Consider the following 16758-nt stretch of genomic DNA (forward strand, 5'->3'; position numbering starts at 1 on the left):
TGTGGACCCAACGAGACACATGTTTGCACTTGGAACCACACCATGATGTAGTGGTTAGGCTCGTCGCCCCACGGGTTGCCAGTTTGAATCCCGGGTTAACTGAGGATCCTTCTGTGGGTGTCTGTTTAGCAGCAGAACAATTACAGGGAAAACAAAGGAGGTCATTTGAAGCTGTTGACTATGAGTGGTTGGTATTGATAGTGTCACCTCTGACAACAGTTTTATCATCACGTCTTTGTCAAGTGTTGAGTTGTTTTATAATAAATGTCATACTGTAGATGTTGAGTCGTTTTATAATAAATGTCATACTGTAGATATAAAAACATCAATGGAAAACTGTTAAAATGATTAAAGAGGAATTGCGTCTCAATGTGTCTTAGAACTCGTTGATTTACCTCTTCTTTTTGTGTGTACAATGATTAAAGAGGAATTGGGTCTCAATTCTTAGACAACACAAAGAAACGCAGGTTGTGATCACTGCACAAAGAAAGATTATTTTTTCAATGTGTCTTAGAACTTGTTGATTTACCTCTTCTTTTTGTGTGTATCTTGTAAAATTAGGCTGATTTTCTTTTTCAAGGTTTCCCAAATCAGCATGAAAAACAAAACCTATTTGTGAAGAGATTTTCCTTTTTGTGTTTTGCAGACATTGACGAGTGTGAGACCAACTCTCATCACTGCAACCCCACCCAGGTGTGCATCAACACATCAGGTGGCTACACCTGCTCCTGCAACGAGGGATACTGGCTGATTGGTGGACAATGTCAGGGTGAGAGACCTTCATTTAGTCAACCTGCAGAGGTTGAACACCGTTTGTGTTCGGTAAAAGCTCCTGGCATGTAAGGCGTACTTTATCTGGAAGAACAGTGCCCTCTTCAGGTTATAGGACCGTAAAGCAGCTAACTTGTTTTGTTTGTTTGGTTTATATTTTTGCCGAAATTGCAACAGGAAAATACGAATATTTTTTATATCAATGTAATTGATAACAGCGTTTTGGTTTAAACATGTAAAAGGTAAGTTTACAAGTCCTTTTTATTTAAACAATTGGAACCACATCAATGATGTTCATGTACTGTTGGTTCAACACACGTATGTACAATACGTGAGATTAGCCATGTAGCTAATCTCTTGTCCAACTGGCATTGCTCTAAAAATATATTATAGAATAACACAGAATGCAAAAAAGCGATATAATACAGTGGGATTGTAAAAAGGTGCAAAAATAGTTTTTCAGTAAAATGCTACATTTTACACATTTATAAATGCGCTTGTTTTTTGTAAAGAGTTACGTGAACCACAGTAACTGTCTTTTTCTCCTCTCCAACCAGACATTGATGAATGTCGCTACGGTTACTGCCAACAGCTGTGTGCCAACGTGCCTGGTTCTTACTCCTGCTCCTGTAACCCTGGCTTTGTCCTGAATCCAGACAGCAGAACCTGTCATGGTACACACACACACACACACACACACACACACACACACACACACAGACACACATGCAGATGTGTTCTGGTGTGTCGCTGTTATTAACGGTCCAGTGTGTGTCCCTCAGATGTGGATGAGTGTGAGGATGAGCCCTGTAGTCACGGCTGCTTCAACACTTACGGCTCCTTCATGTGCAACTGTGACGAAGGCTTTGAGTTGGCGGCTGATGGGACGTCCTGTATCGGTGAGAAGAAGCCGTGGTGTTTTTAATGGTTGATGAAGTGATGTCATTCTGCTAGAACCCAACGATAAAGTTAAATGAAACAGTCTGTTATCAACGGCTGTTATTTAATGTTATCTGTATGTTTATGTTTTTGGACATTACAGTATGTTGTGGTTTATTTGCCATTTTACTGCTGAGATATTCTGACTTCTTCTACATTGTCTTCTTCTTCTTTCTTCCTCCTCATCTTCTTTCCCTTCTTTTTCTCTGTGTTCTTTTTTCCTTCTTCTTCTTCTTCTTCTTCTTCCATCCGTGGTATACCATAGTCTCATGATTTATGATTGTATTTCTAATCCCTAATCCCACCTCTTCTGTGTGACAGCATACCCAGTGGTGAATTACTGAAACATGAAGACGGTGTTTGTTTAAAAGTTAGAAAATGAGACACACAGTTTCACAATTTTTTGTGAAAGGCAAAAAAGAAACTAAGTGAAATTTCTACTGACTTTCTGCTACTTTCTGAGACTTTTCTTCTCTCTGACGTCTGTCTCTGCTGTTTCAGATTTGGACGAGTGCAGCTTCTCAGAGTTTCTGTGTCAGCACAGATGTGTGAACGCTCCCGGCTCTTTCTCCTGCATCTGTCCGCCTGGATATTATGTCTTTGAGGACGGCAGGAGTTGTGAAGGTAAGGAGATGATGATCACATGACCATTAGGGGTCATCGGGTCAAGCTAATACAGTATTAACTTTACGGTCCGACTGGACAACTTTTATTAGTAAATTGCTTTCAGACACCTTACAACAAAAAAAAGAAAATAATTTTGTCTTTGTTGTTTATTAAATAAAAGCCATGATTTCTGTCAGGAGCCTCATACGTTTGTTATTTGGTTCAGTTGTCAGTACGTCAGGAAGCGACAGAGGAGCTTTGTTTGAACATCATGCTGGGGGTTAACACTGGTGATTTAGAAATGATGTTGGGCATTTCTCACTAAACTGTGATGATGATGATGGTGATGATGATGATGATGATGAATAACTGACTCTGGCTGTTGTTGTGTGTGTTTGATTTTCAAAGATATCAATGAATGTGACACTGGTAACAACACCTGTACAACAGCACAAGTATGTTTCAATTTCCAGGGAGGCTACACATGTTTGAACCCCTTACATTGTTCACCTCCTTACGTTGAGGTTACTGACAAGTGAGTGTTGTCCTGCCGTTCTCAGTCTTCTTCAATATTACTGAGAAGACAAAACCCTAACCTGTGTGTCTTTTCTGTGTCAGTCAGTGCATGTGCTCAGCTGAAAACCCTTCCTGCAGAGAGAAGCCCTTCACTATTTTGTACCGACACATGGACTTGTCGTCGGGTCGCAGTGTCCCTGCAGACATCTTCCAGATGCAGGCCACCACGCGTTACCCAGGAGCCTTTTACATCTTCCAGATAAAGTCTGGCAACGATGGGAGAGAGTTTTACATGAGGGTGAGTTTACGAAAGACAGTTAATACTAAATTTAATTACTAATTTAATTTGACTACTATATAGATTTTATTTATGTTTTTTTTTTTGTCAAACACTTACCTCACCTTTTATGGTATATGCAGTTTACTATTTAAACAAAATCATTGTAAATTATGCAAAAGACCTGTCTATATCAACATATATGACAGAATAAAACACATTGAAATAGTTGTAAGAAAGTATCCTTAGACTTAAAGTTGTTTTAAATTTTAAAAAATACACGTTAACATACTATTACCTACTTTAGTACCTGCTTTAAACTGCAGTAAATATACGTATACTTTATAAATGAAAAATGCCATTGAACCTCCGGCTTGTGTGTTAAAAATAAGGCGTTAGACTGCAGATACGTCAATGTCAGACTAAACAGCAGAGCAACAGTGCCATCTACAGGAATTCAAAAGTCAAATAATAAAAGGCGTTGCTTTGATATTCACTAAATGAATACCAACCGATGCAAACGCTATAGAATAGAATGGAATCAAATAGAATGAATGCTTAAAGCTTAAAAATCCTGCTTTTTTTAAATAAACATCACCACCTAGTGGTTTATTTAAGTACTGAATATAACATAGTTGTACATGCAAAATAAAACACAATTTGCTTCAGATATGAATTGTCAACTAATCACATTCAGGCTTTAGTATTGATGTTGCTTTCAGTTTGAAAACTTGACAATTTAACTATTTTTAGTTTGTTTAAAAAACAAATATAAGATCAACTTCACCCGTTGATTGCCTTAATTACACTTATAATATCTGCTGGCGTCATACAGTCTCAGGCGCAGTGTGTAAACAGAGGTCACATTCTACCATCAGTCTTAATTATTTCACTGCTGTCACTGTAGAGTCAACATTATTTCTAGTGTTGCTTTTAGTCTTACATTATGTAAAATCCTTACAAATCCAAACACAGGTTTATGTATTTATGTTGAAGAGTTGTGACATCACGACATGTCTGTTCCTCTACGTTCTACTATTGGCTAATAAAAATATGTCAGGGTTAATCTAATAGAGTTGACCTTGAGAATGAATGAGGGCAGTTACTTCATCCTAGGAGTAAATGATTCATGTCCTGTGTCATGACATGAATGTGTTTACCCACAAACCTCTTACACTGACTCTAGTTTGACAGTTTGGAAAAACACAGTGATGTAACGTTGTTTTGAGTTTTTATTCCATGATGAGTACTACCAAAAAGACTTCAAACCAAAAATTGTGAAAAAGCTCTAACATTTACCATCGGTTGTGTCACAGTGTCGCCAGCAGATGGAGCTACGTAGTTGTTTCAGGTCACCTTTAATTTCAATATTAAAAAAATCTTAAAAGGGGAAGTTATCTTAGTTGTTGTTTTTTTTTTTTTTGGACTATGGCTAAAAGTTAGTGTTGACTGCTTAGTTTTATCTTAGTTTTTTTTTTGTACTATGGCTAAAAGTTAGTGTTGACTGCTTAAATCTATGAATCCTCCCAAAAAAATATGAGCATTAAACACTTTCAAATAAAAATATTTGATATAGCTGATATGATATGACTGTCAGAACTTTATTTACAGGTTTAAATGACCAGATTAATGCGGTTAAATCACTTGTAGCAGACAAATAATTTCGTTGGAGTAGACTATCAAATTACACATTTTTAATGCCTTCTTAGTAAGTGAACCACATTTCTGGGAATGTGGTTTGTTCGATTTGACCACACGGTTCCTTACCTCACTCGTCTTTCTGTTTTCTTCTCTCCTCTGTAGCAAACTAGTAATGTGAGTGCCACCCTGGTCCTGTCACGGCCGATCAAAGGGCCGAAGAAGGTGGTGCTGGACCTGGAGATGGTCACTGTCAACCACGTCATCAACTTCAGAGGCAGCTCCATCATACGTCTGACGATATTTGTGTCAGAGCATCCGTTCTGAGAGTCTGACACATGGACTTCATCACCTGTAAAACAATCCGGCCTCAGCTCTCATCTGCAGCTGAAGTCATGTTTTGTTTTTTTTGCAGACAGCTCATCACCTATTTTCTCTTTAAACATTATGTCATCGTCCATACAGACACGTCCGATAAAGACTCAGCCGAGTTCTGCTGATGGGAAAATATCCCCACACTCCAAATCCCCCGCCCTGGTTTAATGGACACGGAGCTTTAATGGCTGCGATATGTACACCCCCCCACACATACACACACCCACTGACAAACACACACAGGGATATTTATGGTGTACAGTTTCTAACAACTGATGGAGACTCACTGAGTTTCGGGCATATTTTCAGTACAGTTTTTTTCAATGCTGTCTCCCCTCAGCTGTGAAGCTGTGAAGAGTGATGAGCGGTCGTTGAATCTGAAGTGACCTCTTCACGGGTCAGCTCTGAGCAGCTGTAACACAGCACATGTGTACTTGTGCATTTGGAGTGGCACTGTTTGAGATGATGTAACGAGCAGTCATAAACTGAATTATTGATCACTGTTTTCTTTTAGACCAATAAATGACTTCACCCACACCACCTGACCCACGTCTGACAAGGATCCTGGGCTTTGAGGCTGCAGATTATTTAGGGAACAATCTGGAAAAAAGGTGTTTTTATTCTATTTTTAACAACACGCACATTTTTCTTTTGGTTAAAGTTAGCCTAGAGATAGTTGGTTTAAAATTAAGATGATTTAACTCTGATGTTAGAAATAGAAGAAAATAGACACAATGTCATCAACTTTGTCATCAAAAATAGACAGCAAAAAGAGAGCTTAAAATAAAATGAATAAAAATAGCCCAAAAATAATAAAATTTTAAAATAAAATAATATAATAATAATAAAAATAGCCCAAAAATAATAAAATGCTTGAACATATCTAGATGTGAATCTGTGTAAATGTAGCCAAAAAGATAACAGTTGAAAAAGTTATATAAAGTTATCCATAATAAGGCTAAAATGTAGTCAACGACAACACACATTAGGCTAAGATAACTGAAGTTAAATTACAATAGCTTCAAGTTAAACAATTACATAAAGGATGTCACACACAAGTTAATTAGCGAATATTTACTTCTAATTAAGTTGAAACTTTGTCCAAAAAGTAGCATAGAGTTAGCTAAGTAGAATATTAAGGTCAGCTGAGAGTTAGAAAGTCAAAAATAGCGACAATAAATTAGTACAAAAAGTCACATATGATGTAGTAGGCTGCAGAGTGAGTTAGTTCACAATACAGGAGCTAAAAGCTTACAGGTCAGATAGCTTAGCAATAGCCCCAAATAATTTAGATCAACTGGAAATAACTGCATTTCCAAATATGAATAAATCAGACTAAACATATCTGAAAGTAAGTAAGTATCTAAGAAGTGTTTTGGGGGGGTTAAAGTTACACTAAAAAGCTAAACATTAGCAGAAAGTGGTCAGTTATATTTAGTTTTCCCGGTGATTGTAATGATGCTCCTGGGGTTGGGCTGGGCTGAATACGTTGATTATACCGTGGTCTAAGGAATATACTACAATATTATGGTTTACAAACTTAGCATAAAAAGCAAGTAAGGCCAAATCCCTGACAAAAAAGGGTTGACAGTTAACAAACGTTAGTTTAAAGGGTGACTTTACAAAGCGTTGAGACTGCGAGCAGGTGTGTAACGGTAGACACTTCGGTCTGCCTCGGGTTTCCTCGTGTTTCCCGCAATGTGACGTAGACACTGTTGGGATATTGATTAAAGTTGAAGAATAGAAAATAACTGTGAACAAACAGGCATGAGAGATAAAGGAAACTGAGAGGAGAAAGTGCTTCAGTCACGGCTGTTCGCGGAAGGAAACACAAACACAACGCGCCGTGTGAGTCCGGGAATAAGAGAGCGAGGGAGGAAGGAGGGAGGGGAAAAGGGGGAAAAGGAGGAAGGACGGTGAGGAGTACAGTAGAAGGAGGGAGAAGTGCGAGGCGGAACGAAGGAGGGACGGAGATTAAGCTGTGAGCGAGGAGCTCAGTCAACCTGAGCTCAGTGACGTTTCTCTCCTGCTCGTCTGTGAGAATGAGCTGCAGAACAGGATTTTCAGACTTTATCCTCTGTCAGTGAACACATCGCAGAGGTAAAAGCAAAACTTTAAATTTTTATTATTTCACTTGTTCTTATTGCTGAGTTTAAACCCACAGTTATTCCTCCACAGGTCTGTTTTCTCAAGTAAAGATACCGAATGTGTTTTGTTGACTTTTGAAGCCTAAGCTGCTTCACGGAGCATTATTTACCTATCTTTCCTTATCTTCTTTCCAGTCCTCAGGGTTTTTTTCTTGAATCCAACTACACTATTTCCCTTGTTGAATTTACCTAAAAAAAAAAAAAAAGTAAGCCTGCTTTTAGTGTTTTTCTGCAACTTCACAGGTTTGGACACTTCAACAAGTTCTTGTTTGAAAACTATGTAAACATTTTATATATTTTAAGTATACTGAGAGTCATGTTTGAAAGGTGAGTCATTAAATATGTACTTTTAGACAGCTAACAATATTGGTAGTACTTACAACACATCCTTATGTTAGAGCTCAGCATACATAGATTATTTCTACATACATAGATTTTTTCTTTTCTTTTTTTTTCCGAATGTTATCTGAAAACTAGCAAGTCCAGAATTGGGCAAATAACCTGGCATGGGTTTTTTTTTACCGTCAACATAACTCAATGGTGAATGACCCGTCCTACTTTAAACCAGTGGTTCCCAAAGTGAGGGGCAGGACCTCTAGAGAACATGGGGCTATTGTAGGTGTTGCAAGGAAAGACAAATTAATTTTGATTCTTCATTTGTCCTCTTATGGAGGAATTCCATTAATTTCTAATATAATATAATTTGTTAAATGACAACATTATGTATTTTATAAAAAAATTACAGTGATATAAATATAGTTCAGTGTATTTTTGAAGCAACTGGTATGAACTCGCTGCAGGAAAAGTTTAAGAACCACTGGATTTACCTTAAAATGATGTCATGTCAAATTATTAATTGATGTAAATATCCAGAATGTTTTATTCCAGACTTGTCCAATGTTTTTAACTGTATCAATGTTTTATCCACCATTTCAGTACTTGCAGCCATGGAGTGTCTGAAAAACTGTTGCAAGAATCTGATGAAGTACAAGGGCAGAGAGATTGAGACTCAGGGTGAGTGACGTTCAACTCAGCTGCACGTTTAAAACACGGAACAAAGTTCAAAAACGTATGGAATAACTTTACTGACTGTATGATTTCAGTGATTAAAATGAAGGTCCCTCCAACCAAGGCCTTGACTTCAGGCCTGGAATCAGATGAAATAAAAAGGGGCATTAGAGAAGATTACCTCCTGTCCAAGCTGCCCCCTAATGGCAGAGAGGTGCCGTTTGTTCTGCCGACATTCAAGGCCTCATACATACAGCCCAAAGGAGCCCGCTTCCCAAACTTACAGCCTGGGCTACAGAGTACGTACGAACTGTGATTATGATTATTATCATCATTATCATGATGATGATGATGATTATGATGATTATGATTATCATTATGATAATGTTGTTGATGATGATGTTGATGATGATGATGATTATGATTATGATAATGTTGTTGTTGTTGATGATAATGATCTTGATCAACATCATCAACATCATCATCATCATTCTAAGGCTACCCTTTAGTTGTACTTTATCTTTCTTTAATTATTTTGGCTAGCCCTGTGCTTAACATTATATACTTGTGACCTAACAGTGTATAACTTACTATAAGCTATCTTTTACCTGAACGTTTAGCTTCTATTTAACATAACTGACCTATCTGCAAGCACCTTTGGTTACTTTTTGGCTTGATAAAGGTTACTTCTTTAGCTAACTCTAAGCTATTTAGACTATCAATTACAGTTTTGAAATTGGGATTAAAAACCCAAACTAAGGCTGAAGCAGCACCTCAGAGACCTCCGTCCCTTCAACAATGTAGTTCCTCGTGTGTCATTAAAACCAGATTAACAGTTGCTGAGGAACCAGAGACCAGAACCAGGATGTCCTGGTCTGGGTCTGTCACACCAACCTTCAGCTCTGCTCTCTGTCTCCGTCTGCAGGTTCAGCTCGATGCACGTATGCAGAGAGAAAGGCAGAGATTCTGGGCTCCAGTCAGTTCACCTACAGCCCAGAGTCCACCTTCCATCAGGGTCAGATGTTTGAGTACGTTTCCCCTGGCTCTGCTCGACGAGACACGCTCAAGAAGAAAATACCCGCTCCAAAAAGCCCAGGTAGCAGAAACTGCAGTAGCGACACAGAAACTCAAATACCAAAAATAAAAAATAGTTAAAAAAGCACAAATTCACAAAACACAATTTTCTTAATGTACATATCCTTCTAAAACATAACTGAGGAAGGTGCAGTGTATACAGTCAATGAGTTTATATTAATATTACAAAGTAAAGCAGAAGTTTAACAAATATTTTTAAAAGCCAGATAAGGAAAGAAAGAGCGTTCAGGAGAAGACATACAACACTGTCACATAAAGCACAGTCACACAAGCTGTCACTGTGCAAACAGTACAGTCGTAGGAAGATCTTTATCTTTAGTGTTAGCTGTTCATCTAATGTAATGTACTGTTATGCTGAGTTATTATTGTTATTGTTACTATTAATCTCCAAAAATGTAACTTACATAGAAATCTAAGGTTGAATATGTTAACAAATTGTTTAGACTCATTATAACTAAATAGTCATTATGTTTAAGAACATTCTGGAAAACATAGATCAAAGTAGGAATCGGTCTTTATTTTTTTCTTTGTAAATATTTTTTGTTTGTTGAAGATGTTAAATATGAAATGTTGAAGATACATTTTTTAATCAACTCATAAAAGTTAAGTATATAAGGATAGTTTATGATCATATGTATTTTGACAATAATCATGATACGTACAAATCTACATTCAATACAGCCAACATAATCTACCACTCTATTAACTACAGTAAGATTTTGTGTCTGTCTGCATGTGTGTTTTAATTATGCCCAGTCTGGACCCTGAAGCCTGAGAGTCAGCAGGAGCGTCTGAGCAGCTCCATGTTGGACCTGTCCAGTCCTCAGAGTCACATACAGGTCAGTCTCTTCTCTTATCTAATCTGTTTTCAAATGTCCTTCTCACGCTGTGTCAGAAAGAGTCTAAATATAGTCTTTCCACCGTCAAGTGGAAAATTGCAAAGAGGTTCAACATGCAGGTATTTGGATTTTTGGGTAAAAGTAGGAGTGTGTTCATAAGAGGTGGCCGAAGTTTGTCATATTAGAGACATTAGGAGACAGGACAGCTGGAACATGTAATTACTAATAGCATTTAACTATATATATGGGGCGTGAAAACATTTCTGTCCCCTAGGGGGGGCATGACAGAAATTAATTGGGAAACACTGTGCTAGGCTAAAGTTACTAAACTTTACTAAAACCAAGGTGAAAAAGTTCCATAGCAAAATTATGTTTTATTTATGCATAGAAACCTTTGTTGACTGATGATCAAATGACAATAAATTGAAGTAAAACTTCAAAACATTCATTTTAAGACAACAGCAACAGCACAACAGGTGACATGTATACAGTTTATATAAACACAAAAAGACCAAATATAATATTATTAAAGTATAAGAATATACAAACTGATGACACATGATAAAAAAAGAACGGCTCATCAAGTCTTCATTTTTATTTATTTATTTATTACTTTGTATTTTAGACTTAAAAAAAGATTATATTTCATAATACTTTTCATTTTAATGATGACATCATGTAGAAAATGACATGTTACTATTTGTTAAATACTGTATTGTTAAATATTGTCCCTTAAGCATCATCAAGTATGCTCTGTCCTTCAGTACTGATGTCCTCCACTGAGCAGGCTGCTCTCTGGTGTCTCCACATCTACAGCTCACCCAGGTTTCTCACTCACTCTGATCCTGTTCTCACCTACTGGTTGTCTTGTGGCAGCGTTGTGTTTATTCAGTCCCACCCTAAACATAACAGCGCGACAAGTAGGGTGGATTGTCAAGTGAAGGATGTGGTGAAGTGTATCTGTCAGCAGCTTTACCCAGAACACTTCCACTCTACTTCTATGGTTCCATAGTGTAGTGGTCATCACATCTGCTTTACACGCAGAAGGTCATGCGTTCAATCCCCAGTGTAACCAATTCCACACTGTGTGAGATTCAAAGAATAGAGGCAGTGGAGGCTTAATGGTTAAGGAAGCAGACTTGGGTTTGGAAGGTTTCAGGTTCGAGTTCACCAGCTGTTACCATCTCCACAGACTGTGAATTAATAATAATTAATTCTGTCTCCCAGCTCTAGTTTATAAAGAAATTGACTATTGAAAATGTTGGGAAACATTGTGTTAAAGGATAAACTTTATAAAAATCAAATCTATCACTGTACAGTAACAGACATATTCAGCTAATACATAGACATGCACTGTTTCTCTTCACCTGCTCAGCCTCTTGGTAACAGGCACTTTGTTTACAGTTGTTCTTCATTTACACCAAGTGTTTAGTTTGGCAGCCGTCTGAGCAAACGCTTGTGTGATGTGATGAAAACATCAAACGTCCAGCCCCATGGTAACAGACAGTACAGTAAACACACTAACAAACAGGGGGTTCCCAGGGTGAAAATCTCCAACACACCCGTCCACCCAGAGACACGGTGGCCAAGTGGTACGGTGATGTTCTCGTAAACAGAATATCGTGGGTTGTTTTGTTTGTGCCTTAATTTCCTGAAGGATTAATAAAGTTCTGTCTGTCCATCTATTCACACTCAGCAGTCGTTCATCTCCAGCATCAACCTCTTAATAACAGCAGTTTGAAAGTTTGAAAGTAACTCTGCGGTTTCCATTGCAGCGCTTCGACTCCCTCTCCAGCGAACTCTGCGGTTTCCGTTGCAGCGCTTCGACTCCCTCTCCAGCGTCCTTAGTGGAACGTCCTCAGCTATCGGCTCGGTCGACAGCAGCCTGGGTGAGTTCACTACAGCTCCACCTTCACCAACCTTTCCTCTGCGATTCCTGTTTCTTTAATAAGAAAAATAAACCAGACAGGCCTGTTGCCTCCCTCTGGCCTGAGGTGACTGATTAACATTAGTCACCAATCTGCAAATATGCCAAGGCAGATCAATGTATGCCTTACAAATGACGTCACTAAAGTCAAATACTGACAACTGCACATGAGGTGTATTCCTCATGATAAGACAACAAGGAGAATTGTGTCTGATGATAAACACTGATTAAACTGCCTCAGTATTACTGGGTAAATACAGGCAGTGTAACCCCCCTAAAGAAGCCAAAAGGCTAAAAGTTAGCTAAAGTGATAGCTGTAAAAGGTTTAGAAATGTCTATGTAAAAGATAGCTGAAGGTCAGATGCATATATTCATCTTTTTTCAAACATCATTTTATTCAAACGTCACAGACTCTGTCACACTGTCCGGTGACGAACGAGACTTTGGGAAAGTATGCGTCCGGCTGAGCTACCAGGAGGATTTGGAGCAGGTGTGGATCACTCTAGTCCAGGTAAGGTTACACACCAAAACCAGAGGTAGAGGGGGCAACAAAACCCTGCTTTGTGCTTTTCTGCAGCCCTCCTCAATGGGCCTTGTGTCCAGAGACCAGGTCTCTGTTAGCTGCTCTCTGTGCTCCGTTCACTTTGACTCCAGCGGTCAGGACAAAAATGGCACGACTGTCCAAAGTGATACTCAAGTGGTACAAAGTTGACCTGACTGTGTGTTAGGGACACTTGAAGGTAACACATTTAGTGCAAATGCACTGTGACTTTTACAGCCGGGCTCACAGTCAGGGATTCAGTGGTAGGAAATAGGAAACCTCCTTTAACCAGTCAATTACAGTAGAACGTTAGTGAACACTTTGGTTGCACCTGAACTATGCATCAGAGTAGGTGGAATACTTTGTATTGTTGGACACCACGATGGGAACCACTGTTTTGATATCAGTATTACTTTTTGAGTACCCACCTGTTACGATGTAGATTTGAACAAAAAGTGTTGTTTGTTGTGTCTCTGCCCCGTCAGTGTTCAGACCTCAACCTCCCCGTGGACGGAGCAGAACATCAAAAGATCGGATTCAAAGGCATCATCACTTTGCCCAAACCCATAAACTTTAAAAGCACCGTCAAAGCGCACTGCCAGGTGGAGCTCACCGTTCATGATCATATACTAAAATTGACTGATTTTTTTATTTGTTGTTGTCACTCTGCATTTTTGACAACTCTTTTCCTAACGGTTTTCCAGGATGTGTCCTTCATGGAGACCTTCGTTTTTGCCCTTCGTCTCCAGTCTTTGCGTTGCAGTGCTTTAGTGCTGCGGCTGCAGATTCACACCCCCAAGAAACGTACGGTGGCTCAGTGTGTTCTGTCCCTGCGACAGCTCGGCCCTGAGGAGACGGAACACTGGTTGGACCTCAACACTCCATCTAAATCCTCAGTGAGTCGGAAGATATTTGTCCTGACAAAAAAAAGCAGTGTGAAAAATAACGAGTGTCATTCTATTTATTAATTGCTAGTAAATTCAAATGTGAGTAACTTCTGTTTCTTCTTAACAATAATTTTTCCAGACTCTTTTAGTTTTCTGGATAACACATTACCACAGTGGTGGCTATAGATGAAGATGAATTATTATTGACTGGCTTTTGCAAAGCAGTCTCATTTAACCATTCTACAGAATCAGCATTGAACTTAACGTCCAACGCTCATCATGCTCCTTATAGTTATAATAAATCCTGGTTTGTAGCAGCTGACGTCTCTTCTACTGTCCATCAGTCAGAGACCAAGAGGGGAACGCTCTGTGTGAGAGAACATTAACTTGTTAAACCTTGGCTGCTGTCTGATGACTTCTTTATGACTCTACTGTGTGTACATCTCATAAAACAGAGAGAGGGAATGTGTCTGGAAGTTAGATTGGAAAACAGGCTCTTTATGAAAAGCAGCTTCTGGAAATGTGAGGTTTGTAAAGTAGGTCAAACCTCCAACCAACCCCCCCGACAGGCAGAGAGCGGTACTGCTGATTAACGGATGTCGTGTTTCTGCACCTGAGCGATCAAGTGACAGGCAGAGAGCAGTACTGCTGATAATCGTGTTTCTGCACCTGAGCGATCAAGTGGTCGGTTGTGGATGGGGTTATTGGGAAGAGCTTTGAATCACTCAGTTATTTTACCCAGCTGCCCCACACAATTCACCAGGATTGTACAAATTACTGTCATTCAGTGAAGCCTCTTACAGCCCAGACAGATGCCCTCTCAGAGAGTCTGTTACTAGGAAAATATCAGACACAGTTTTGAAAGAAGGAACAGCTGTGTCTTCAGCAGCGGCTGTCATTTTTTTCCCCAAAACCAATTTCCTGTTTTTAAAGACTGACCATGCGTCTCATCTCTGACTGGTGTTCAAATGCTATTAAGTAAATACAATGGTATAACCTTGATGTCTAAATGAAATGTTATTAACAACAATCGACCACAGCTGTTCAACAGCCCAGTTCTGAACAGCTGCTCTCTCTGGCTTCACCTTTATATGGCAATGAGCAACTGGATGCTGTGCTCACCTCTTCTGCACAGGGGGGTTGGGAGGGGGGGAGGGGCAGAGGAGGGCTTCAAAATCACGTGGGGAGAGGGGCAGAGGAGGGCTTCAAAATCACTACTGTAACAGTTGGTAACAGGAATGGTAAACTGGGCAAACTGAGTCAGACCAAAAAGAAATCTGTCTGTCTTCTGGTTACTAGTTCAGTTTGTTATATTCATCTGCTTTTCCACGTCACAAATAGGGTCAAATTGGAACGGCACATTTTGTGACAGATTTCCAGATTTAGCAGATTTTTTAACAACAACGATTCATGTAAAGAAATTTAACTGTATGAATGAACTCTTCCAGGTTTGTCACTCTGAGCTCCACCTGGCCACATGCTTTCAGCCCGTCAACAGTCGCATCCAGCTTCAGGTCCTTGCTGCCCAAAATCTCCCAGCATCCTCTTCGCCACTAACCCAGGGTAAATGTTTTAGATTTTATATACATTTCCAGGTTGCCCTCATAGATCTCTAATCTTCCCCTTCTTCTCATCCAAAGCGTTTTTCGTAAAGGCCGAGCTGCACCAGTTGGGCCAGCTGGTGATGAAGAAGAAGACTCGGGTGATAAAGGCCACAGGAGGACAGTGTCAGTGGGCGGAGACTTTTCACTTCCATCTGGCATCTTTAGACGAGCCCTGCTCGCTGTCAGTCAGACTGTACAGTCGCAGCTCGGTCAGGAGGAAGCAGTGTCTGGGTCAGGTATGTTTGTCACGTGACTGTACGTGAACCAAACCTCTGATTGTGTTGTCCACTTTAGAAGATGTGATTTTAGTTGGAGAAGTACTGAAGTGCTGTATCCCTCAGGTTTACCTCGGGTTCGACAGCTCTGTGTCTGAGGCTGTGGAGCTGTGGAAGGACATGATGGCTCACCCAGAGAAAGTGGTGGCAGCCTGGCACAGCCTCAGCCCGGCCTGAACCTCTACTCCAGAAACCTTGGCTTTTGTACGCACACACAGTGTGATGCCCTCGTGCGCACACGTCTCGCTGGTCACAGTCCTGACTCTGATGGAGCAGACCATGAACTTTAAACGTCCTGGACCAGCAGCTGACCACAGAGGTGCTGCGGGGGGTCAGTGATGGTTTGTTATTATGGGTAGTTGAACAAAGTGTAGATACTGGAAACATTTATAAATAAGGGAAATAAAAATAACAGTGTAGCCGAGTGACTTAGCTGTTAGCTTGTTTATAAAACTGTATTTTTATGAAAGAGTCTTTTAATGAAGGCATTGTCACTTTGGCTAAATACATAGAAGGTTAACAAACAGATTAATGACAACGACATGTACTGGAATAAAAAAATCATAAATGAGTCTGTTTCTAAAAACCTTTCTTCTTAAGAATGCTGCCATTTGATGGTTTGTCAGATAAGAGAATCCATATTTATAAATCGTCAGAGTTTTTCTCTAAGTCCTTCTGTGATGCACCCAGTGATCCAGGTTTAAGACAGTCAGAGGACAGAGAACAACCCTGGGTACCTGGAACTTTCAGGTCTTTCTGTCTTACAGTTGTTCTGACAGATTCACGGCTCAATTCAGATTTAGAGTCAAGAAAATGCCTTTTACTGTCAGCGGACTCAGCTGAACCTGGTGATCAAGGTCCTATTAATGTCATGGAGATATCAGTTGGCCTGAAATTGACCTGTGTATTTTTAAAATGTAATAACAGAAGATGTTTGATGAACCAATTAAAGGAAAACACACGCAGCACAGGTTTGGTTTAGACCCTGCTCTCGTGTTTAGTGGCTCAGTGCCACATGGTTAGAAAGCATTTCACGGACAGATTCACCACACAGTCAACACTTGTAAAGTGGGTCAACACTCATAAACCACTGTGTCACTGTGTCACTCTTTACTGAAGACTTTTCTCCTCCTGATAATGGAACATTGAGTTTTTCCATTTCACTTTCCTTTTACTTTAACTGCTGAACACAACATGAGCCATTTTGGCCTCAACAAAAAAAAAAAACACAACTCAATAAATGTAAAGAAATCTTTCTTTTCAATTGCACCTCTGTTAGTCTAGTTCTGCCCCAGTTTGGAAAATTGTTCTAA

General features: G+C 39.5%; 2 protein-coding genes and 1 non-coding gene across 3 annotated transcripts in view; all 3 read left to right on the forward strand.

Annotated features, from left to right (window-relative positions):
- Positions 1-5656, forward strand: part of fbln5 (fibulin 5) — a 13410-nt gene extending 7754 nt beyond the window's left edge. Inside the window, exons 5-11 of the mRNA XM_008313485.2 lie at positions 647-769; positions 1329-1445; positions 1554-1670; positions 2212-2334; positions 2725-2851; positions 2935-3130; positions 4913-5656. Coding sequence (XP_008311707.1) covers positions 647-769; positions 1329-1445; positions 1554-1670; positions 2212-2334; positions 2725-2851; positions 2935-3130; positions 4913-5074 — 965 coding nt within the window. The 3' untranslated portion in view covers positions 5075-5656. The remainder of the gene's footprint in view (positions 1-646; positions 770-1328; positions 1446-1553; positions 1671-2211; positions 2335-2724; positions 2852-2934; positions 3131-4912) is intronic.
- Positions 5657-6290: 634 nt separating this feature from the next.
- On the forward strand, positions 6291-16411 carry tc2n (tandem C2 domains, nuclear). Its single transcript, XM_008313497.3, has 12 exons — positions 6291-7222; positions 8206-8283; positions 8373-8576; positions 9203-9373; positions 10129-10211; positions 12031-12100; positions 12549-12649; positions 13165-13281; positions 13384-13575; positions 15015-15129; positions 15207-15406; positions 15512-16411. Exons 2-12 carry the CDS (start codon positions 8217-8219, stop codon positions 15620-15622), a joined length of 1431 nt encoding a protein of 476 aa, XP_008311719.1. The 5' UTR covers positions 6291-7222; positions 8206-8216; the 3' UTR covers positions 15623-16411.
- On the forward strand, positions 11214-11286 carry trnav-uac (transfer RNA valine (anticodon UAC)). Its single transcript has one exon. It is a non-coding gene; the product is annotated as a tRNA-Val (tRNA).
- Positions 16412-16758: the final 347 nt, after the last annotated feature.

This window comes from Cynoglossus semilaevis, chromosome 1 (assembly GCF_000523025.1).
Source record: "Cynoglossus semilaevis isolate Cse_v1.0 chromosome 1, Cse_v1.0, whole genome shotgun sequence".
In the NCBI taxonomy this organism is placed as follows: domain Eukaryota; kingdom Metazoa; phylum Chordata; class Actinopteri; order Pleuronectiformes; family Cynoglossidae; genus Cynoglossus; species Cynoglossus semilaevis.